Source organism: Belonocnema kinseyi, chromosome 7 (genome assembly GCF_010883055.1).
Source record: "Belonocnema kinseyi isolate 2016_QV_RU_SX_M_011 chromosome 7, B_treatae_v1, whole genome shotgun sequence".
Taxonomy (NCBI): domain Eukaryota; kingdom Metazoa; phylum Arthropoda; class Insecta; order Hymenoptera; family Cynipidae; genus Belonocnema; species Belonocnema kinseyi.
In genome coordinates, this window is record NC_046663.1 from 92,093,411 (window position 1) to 92,102,528 (window position 9,118).

General features: G+C 28.0%; 1 protein-coding gene across 2 annotated transcripts in view; it reads right to left on the reverse strand.

Annotated features, from left to right (window-relative positions):
- LOC117177278 (protein ABHD13) overlaps positions 1–5,685 on the reverse strand; it is a 12,218-nt gene extending 6,533 nt beyond the window's left edge. The window contains exons 1-3 of one of the 2 annotated variants that reach the window (XM_033367873.1): positions 5,213–5,685; positions 2,002–2,233; positions 645–838 (exon numbers count right to left, since the gene is read on the reverse strand). In XM_033367873.1, the coding sequence (XP_033223764.1) occupies positions 645–838; positions 2,002–2,233; positions 5,213–5,378 (592 nt within the window). In that variant the 5' untranslated portion in view covers positions 5,379–5,685. The remainder of the gene's footprint in view (positions 1–644; positions 839–2,001; positions 2,234–5,212) is intronic. The other variant, XM_033367872.1, reaches the window with a different exon arrangement.
- Between the last annotated feature and the right edge of the window lie 3,433 nt (positions 5,686–9,118).

Genomic DNA, 9,118 nt, shown 5'->3' on the forward strand with positions numbered 1-9,118 from the left:
TATTTTACTTACAAAAAAAGTTCTTAGGTTCAAAAAAACATTCAGCGAACTGAAAAACTGTGGTCGGTAATATAGGTATTTAGCTGTGTCACATGCCCTTAAAGGAAATTTTATAATTGACCGAATTCATTTAAAATCATACAAAGTCACAGCATGACTTGCCACTCAAACATGTTGTTTCTCAAAGGTAATGAGAAGACACGTATCTTACAGATTTGCTGAATAAAATTTTCGACAAAGTTACGAGATTTTAATTTTTTTAATTTAAAACACGGATTATCAAAAATAGTCAAAATAATTGTTAAAAGTGTAGTATTTTTGAAGTTAATTTAAGTATTTATCTTTTTCTTTCTGATTCTAATACAATTTCTGGTTCTCTTTCTAAATCCGTTGGAAAATTTTAAAACTAAAAATAAATCAAATACTCATTTGTGAAACCATTTTTTCCCGCAAATCGGTGTCATCTTCTTCCTATTAAAAAATAAAATATCTGAGTGGCGAATGATTCTGTGATAAGAGCCTGAACTGCCTGACCGATTTGCGATGAATTTGGTCAACACTAAGATTTCGAAAAGCTTTATGATGGTATCCAAATATGGAAAAGTCATTAGCAAATCAAATCTGCAAATGAAAATCTAAAATACCTAAGGACCTGCCAAAGACAATGATTTCATTGGTATTTATATCACTTCGCGTAGCTAAATATTCAATTCCAGCTCGCGCATCCATGTACAATCCTTCTTCGGAAGGAGAACCCTGTGAGAGTCCAAATCCTCTATATTCTAACATCAGAACATTACATTCAAGGTTTTCATAGAGGCCAACTACATTTTGAAGCCTAAATGAAAAAAGATTCATTAATCAAGAGCATTCAATGGCTTTGATGCACACATAAACAATTAAATATTATACATTATCAGGCTTCACAGCGCAAGATTTTCTCAAAATTGGTGAAAAGGGGAATTTTTTCACAAAAATAAAGGTCAAAATAAGGCAAGAAAAATTAATTTTTTATATATGGTTGATATGTAACTTTTATGAGTTAATAATCTTTATTTTTTACAGTTAAATTATTTTTGTATTTTTCATCAAAACTGAACTGAACTTTTTCACAAAGATGTGAAATTTCTCCCAAGTTTACGGTGTAAGAAACAACATCCTGAAGGGGTATTTAATATCCATAATGCATCGATTACATGCTAAAATTCAGTTTTGGATATCAAATTTAGCTCTGAATTTTTATTAATTTCTGGAAAATATTTATATCTTAATTAATAATAATTTCAATACTCAAATCTGGAAAACAGACAGGGATTGGATTAAAAAAATGTTAACATGAATAAAGCAAATAAATATATTCAAATACTTACAAAAATAATTGAACCAATCTATTCAGTAAATTGCAATTTTTATACTGAAAACTGATTACGATCACGACTATTGACTATTTTTTTGGGTATTTTAATTTATTTATATTTACTATTTAATACCACAAATTTAAATTCCTTACTATTTAAAAAATGTATCATCTCATATCTTATAGCAATATTAGGGCTAAATTTCATCTTTAAAACTGAAGTTTATCACCAAATGGATGCTCTATGGATATTAAAGATGCATTTAAAATGTTTTTTTTTTTTCACATCCTTCTGAATAAGTTATACCTATAATTTGAATGAAAAGTTTATAGTGTAATAAATTGAGTTTAGAATAAATCAAAATTTAAATCCTTCTTTAACGAACAACATTCAAATTTAAAAACCAAGAATTTTAAAAATTATAATGAGGTACATACATATTTTATAATAAGTATTTTTGGAAATAAGCGGTAAGAAAGTATGCAAGTATAAAAAAAGAGAAAATATCTTGAAAAAGGGGGAAATTTCTTCAAAAAAGGGATAATTTTTTAAAAAGAGGGTAAAAAGAAAAATATCTAAATGAATTTGAAGCCTGAATTATTCTTAATAATTGAATTATCTGAATATTTATTTAAAGTATAACCTGTGTCCCATATTCCCAGCATTTCCATGTAGAAAAAGAACAGTTGGAGCTTTTTTTACTTTATCCTCTGGCTGAGGAATAAAAAACATGTGCAACATTGTGCCATCCTTCGATCGAATAAACAAACTTTGATATGGCAAATTGCACGTTGAAGGTGAAGGAACGTAAACTCTTGAATGCCTTGGAATTTCGGGATAGTATAAAAGTTCGTCCTCCATATGGTAAAGAACTCCTGATTAAAATAAAAAATAATTTTTATCACAGGGAAATTCTACATCTTTATAGTATAAGTAGACTTATTTGAAATTATATTTTAATTTTATAGTTTATTTCAGAATGACCACATGATGGCAATTTTATGTGGTGGATCACATTTATTCAAAAGTTCGAACCTGATAGACCTTTTAGTATTTTAATTTCGTTTCAAAATTCAAACTTGAGCCAAACAACCTTCTGAAAACTATAGATTTTTTTCAGGTATAAAAACCAACCTCATACATAGGATTAAAAATAAATAAATAAATAATAATAAATAAATACTGTTAATGAAAAAAGGTTTCTTTCTAAATTTGTCTTAAACATTTTTAGTGTCAGTCAGCAGCAGACTTCAAATACAAAAATACTTTCAAACCAGGAGAAATAGTGCGATTTTTCAGGAAAATAGACGAATAAATTCTTTGAAATAAAATGATTGTACTCAATATGAAACGCTTAAGATATCAAGTTGAAACATATTGCATTTTTGACGAAATAGTTGAATTTTTAACGAGAGATCAGTTTTCAAAAAAAAGACGAGTTTTTTAGAAAATAGTTGACTACTAAACCCGAAAAGATTATTTTCCGATAAAACAAAATAATTTTGTACCAAGAAAAAGTATTAATTTCAGACCAAAGACTTGAATTTATGTACAACCAAGTAGTTTAACTTTCAAATAACAAAAGAGACGAATTTTTAACAGTACAGTAGAATTTCTAAGCAAACATTTGAATGATCAACCAATCAAGATGTATTTTCAACCTAAAAGGACGGTTAAATTTCAAACCAAAAAGATTACTTTTAATCAAATAGTTAAAATTTCAACAAAATAATTCAATCTTAAACCAAATAGTTGCATTTTCAAACAAATGGTCAAATTTTCTAAACAAAAAAACTAAACTTTAACAAATTTGTTGATACCCATACCCTTCAAAACTGCATAGGCCTTGATAAGATTGATAAATTTACTTACCGCAAAAACATATTTATAGTAAAATTTAACCAAAAAGATTAATTTTTTAAAAGACAGATGAATTTTCAACCCAAAAATATATCAAAAGAGTTTAATTTTTAATCGAACTGTGTAATTTTAAACAAAATGGAGAAATTCTTGAATCTTCAATCCAAAAAGACTAATGTTTTAGAAGAAAGTTGAATTTTCAACCCGAAAATATAACAAAATAGTTGAATTTTTAACCAACGTGATCTTCAACAAAATGATAAAATAGTTGAATCTTCAGTAAAAAAATAAATAGTTTTTTAAGACAGTTGAATTTTTAACCAAGATAAATGAATGTCCAATAACCAATTTTTCTACCAAAACAGATGGCTTTTCAATTCAAAAGAACAATTTTTTCAAAAAGAATAATACTAAACAGAGCAGTTAAATTTTCGACCAAAAATGTGACTTTTTAATAAAAAAGTTGAATTTTTAATAAATTACTGAAATTTTCCACCAAAAAGTCGAATTTTTAACCAAAAGAGATGAATTCTTAACGCAAAATATAAAAGTACTTTTCAAATAAAAAGAAAAGATTTTCAACCAAAACATATGATTTTTTAAGAAAATAGTTAAATTCCTACTAAAATATAAGTTTTGAATCCGAAATGTCGAATTTTCCCTTTAAAAAATTGAATGTTCAACATAGCAGTTAAACTTTCGGCCAAAAAATAGGTTTGTAAACAAAAATGTCACATTTTCAACAAATCATTACATTTTCAACAAGATAGTTGAATCTTCAACCAAATAATTGAATTTCCAACCTACAAAGATAAATTTGCAACCAAATAGTTGTATTTTCAAATAAAAGGGACAAATCTTCAATAAAATAGTTCAATTTTTAACCAAAGTTGAACTATCAACCTACTGCCAAATTTTTAAACAGAGAAGATCAACCAAAAATAGTTGTATTTTCCACAGAACAGTCGAATTTTCTAACCACAAAGACGAATCATTTTAGAAAGCAGTTACATTTTCAACCTAATATATAGATTTTTAATACAAAATGAAGAATTGTATAATTTGGAACCAAAAGAGACGAACTTTTGACCAAATATATAATAGTAGACTTTTCAATTTATACTATTATGTTTCTAACAAAAATGATGAGTTGTTAATAAAATAGTTGAATTTTCAAAACATATTGAAAGTTTGTACCAAATAGTCAATTTTTTACCAAAAGAGATCGATTCTGAACGCAATATATAATAGTAGCTATTTCAAATAAACAGAATGATCATTCAACCCAAAAAATCACTTTTCGAAAAAATAGTTGAATTTACTAATAAAAGATGACTTTTCAATCCAAAAGGACGAATTTTTGGTAAAAAAATATGATTTTTTAACAAAATAGTTGAATTTTCAACCAAATAATTACATCTTTAACAAAATATTTGAATTTTTAAGCAAATATTTGAAATTTCGATACAATAATTCGATTTTCAACCAAAAGGTAAACTTTAAAAAAAAAAGTGAATTTTGAACCAAAAATATAATAGTATACTTTTTGTATTCTTGTATTCATTCAGTTTGCATTTAATCAAAAATCAAGAAAACGGGGAGAAAAAGAGAAGTTTCCTGAAAATAGGGCGAAAAAGAGGAATTCTTTAAAAAAGGAGAAGAGTTGGAATTGGAGTAAAGAGTATAAAATCTGCGTAACACTCATACTTCAGTTTATCGAAAATTCCCTAACTCTTGCAGATTTTCCCTGACATTCCCTGACTTTTCAGAATTCCCTGACCAGTAGCAACCCTGGAGAACTTAAAATTGAGGTTTTCAGCTTGAAACATAATTTAAATTCTTGAATTTTAAGAAAGCTTATTCCATAAATCTGAATTCAGAAGCCCTTGAAGAATTATACCTGTAAATGTTTAATTTTGTCTACAAAAATGTTTGCCCAAGTTTGGCTCAAGATTCGATTAAGGATAAAGTATGTTTTAAAGAATATTACTTACCTGTAGTAGCAAAGCAAAGCAGAAAAAACGTAAAAACACCACCGTATAGCCAGTAAAGTACGATGCAGCCGAAAATGTAAATACTAGATAATGCCCAGCATCTTAGTGCAAAACCACTTAAAGCACGAATAGGACGGCTACGACTTAATCTTATACGGAGGGACATAGTGATGTGATGATTGATGTCAACAATTTACGTATAATTTTCCTAATTTCGAATTGGGCAACATCGGCTACCTAGGTAACCTCAAAATTTTGAAGTGCCTTTTGGCGATAAAACGAGTCTTATCGTTTTTATTCATTACGTAAATATTAATTTCACCATCCTCATGACTCACTGTTCTATTTTTAATTATTGAGGCTATATTTTTAATGATTAAAGGTAAATAATGAGATTTATTTTGATTGAATGCAATCCATACTTTGTGAGGTTAGAAAGGTGCACACGCACACAAGCCTCACCCTAAAGTTACACACCGACGCAATCACACATGCATGTATTTATCGATCATTGTCTTTCGAGATTTCGAGATTTAGAAAAAGTCTTTCAGTTGTACATGTAATTGGAAGAAATGTAGGTTAGGGACCATCCATAAAGTAAGATACACCAAAGATTTGGATACACACATTTTTATCCTTTTTCATCTCCATGTATCAAGTTGTAGTAGAAAAGTTTGGGTACCCCTCCACCCTCCTTCAAGCCAATGTTTCGTAATTTTTCCAAATATTTTCAGCCGTATCTGATTAAATAAAATTTAGTTAGTTACTTTCTGAAACATCCGAATGAAAAAAGTAATTAGATGTAATTAAAATTAAAATAAAGAAAATTAAAACAATATTGGCAAATGAAACAATTTCAGTAGCCAGTAACGCGTACACTTCTGTATGTATATACAAACCCTAATAGAGGCCCGCAGTATAACTGGTTTATAAAGTCCGCTAAAGTCCCCCGATTATGAATATTACGGCTGCTTTTTAGAAATCTGGTGCAACAATCTTTTAAACAATTACGTTAGTTATCCAATTATTAAAAAGTGCAGGGCGCCATTTCCGACTAATATCTCAAAGCTTTCTCGAATTTATTGTTGTCGTGAAACCAGCGTTCACGGTTAGATGGATGGAGCTTTCCTTTTTTTTATTTGAAAAAAATTCTGCAAACTTCAGCAATATTAGAAATGTAAGATTATCGAAATAATATATTCAATAATAATAATAATCAATGGAATAAAGGTGTCCAGCACTTTAATATATTGATTTGTAGATTTTTGAAGATGTCAAAGATAAAGAAGCTTTTAAAAGGCTTTAAGATAATAAAAAAAATGGTTTAAAATTGCTAGGAAAATGTAACCTGATTTTTTATTTTGAAAAATAAATCGTAAGATAAATTTGACAAAGATTTTAAAACATTTTGAATTATTTCCTAAAATGTAGAAAAAGAATGTGGACGATTTCAAAGCAAACTTTTTCAGTCAGCAGGATTACAAAGTTTTATAAAATTTTCGATTGAGTTTAACGGACATTAATTTTATGAAATTCAAATTTAAAGATTGAAGGCATTTCAAGAAAGTTTAAAAAATGTGCATTTGTGAATATTTGGCAATACACATTGTACAGGTTCTTTTCTTAAAATTCATAGGGAAATTTAAACTGATTTTTTATTTCAACAAATTAATTTTAAGAGAATATTAAAAAATATCTTAAAGGATTTTCTTCCTGTTAAAGAATAAACAAAATGTACAAAATTGGCATAACAGAATCTGGAATATTTTAGGTCAATTTTGTTTATGTTTCCGAATTTTAAGAAAAAAATTTGAAAACATTTTAAAAGCTATGTAGAAGGTTAAGGTTTGGGAAATGGCTGAAAAATACGCTATAAATTGAAAATATTTCCAAATATTTGAAGCAAAATGTATGTTTTTGGAAGATTTAGAAAAAAATTACGAAGTTTTATAAGAAATTTGACAGGGTTCAAAAATAGACATATATAGATATATATTCCAATTGGAAACGAGTCAGGCGGCCCTCACTGTTTAGGTTTCGATACCCCCGAAATCAGTCCAAGGTGATTTGAAAGCAACCCCCGACACTGGACTAAAAGCGAGAGTGTAGTGTACAATCTAATCTGGACTTAGTGCTTCCAAGAATTGACGCCGCACGGCTTGGATGGGTGATAGAAGCTGCGGGGGGGGGGGTGTTCAGTGCTCACTCAGGCGTAGCAAAACAGGTAGAAACAGGATAGACAAAACAGTTTCGAGACTGTGGATTTATGGTCACAGTTAGCCCAAAAACCGACGCTAAATCCAGATTTGACTGTAGTTTGAATCAGTTACAAAGATACCTTCCAAAATTCTAAATGTATTGAATATCTTTTAAACTGACCAAAATTTTCCCTAAAATTTTGAAAGATCCTGAAAAATAAAAATATAAAACTTTTGGACATATGAAATCTTCCATTTTTTCTTTATTTTTCTCAATAATCTTAGGAAATGCATACATTTATATAACCTTCAATACAAATGAACAAGTAAACTTAAAAAAACGGAATGTTTATTCGGAATTCTTATTTTGTAGTAAAAACCATTTATCCCATAAAATTATAATTTAGATGAAATTTTTTTCATGAATGAAAAATCTTTTTTCGTTGGAAATTAAACTATTTGGCTGAAAATTCGCCTTTTTGGTTTTTAATTCAGTTTGCTTTTGTTGAGAATTCCACTACTTTGTTGAACATTCGTATTTTTTGTTTGACAATACAACTAGTTGAAAATTCATCTCTTCGGTTGACAATGGAACTATTTCGTTCAAAATCCGTATTTTTTGTAGAAAGCTAATCTTCTTGACAGAAAATTCATCTGTTTTTTTAAAAATGTGTATTTTCATATTAAAAAATTGAACTGTTTCGTAGAAAATTCGTCTCTATTGGAAAAAATGTAACCCTTCTTGTTTGAAAATGCAAATGGTAAAAATATATATTTTTTTGGTTTAGAATTCAGCTATTTTGATGAAAATTTTTCTTTTTCAGGATGAATTTAACTGTTTTTTTATTTTAAAATAAATTCTTTTTTTGTTCAAATATTACTTATGTATTACATGTTTCGTTAAGAATACACATTGAAATATGAAATTTAATGGTTTTTTTTTTCAAAAAACAGGGGAGATTACGATATCCGTGGAAACAAAGTTTTAATGTGGATTCCTATACATTTTTTGTCTAAAAACATGAATCTGAAAGTTTTACATCAATCATGAGAGCGTAATGTAATCGTCCAAATTTTAGATCTCTGGTTTTTAACGGATCTTTAGGTTTCGGCACGCACAGAATCCGAAAGTCATAAAATTTTCTCGGGGTCTATCTGTCTATATGTCTGTATACCTGTCTGTATGTATGGTTACCTGAATGTTGCAGCCACGCTAACTTTTGAAGGATTTGTCCAATCGAGTCCGCATTTCATACACTTCTGAAGGTCCTAAAAATGAAGGTTAAGTTCGTTAATCAGACATTTCTAACTAAAATTAAAAAATTGAGAGCATTTTCAATATTTCAATTTTTTTTTTAAATTAAAAATTTGTTTTCAAAGCTTCTTAATGATGGGTAGAAGAATTGCAAATTATCCAAATAAAATTTTCAATTTCGATGAAAATTTTAAAACATATACTTTTGAAAATTTTGAATATGTTCAGAAAAATAGAAAAAAATATTTTTCTAAAAGATTAGAAAATTTTATTTAAATTCATCACAATTCATATACAAAAATCCAAACAGTTTAAACTCTTTCAAAATTTGAATAAAATTTTTGTCAAATTTTCTGGTGCGCATCAAAAAGACTCGCAAATTATCCTAATGGGATTTTTAAATTCGATAAAACTTAAAAAAAAACATTTTTTTGATAGGTAAAGAAATATGAA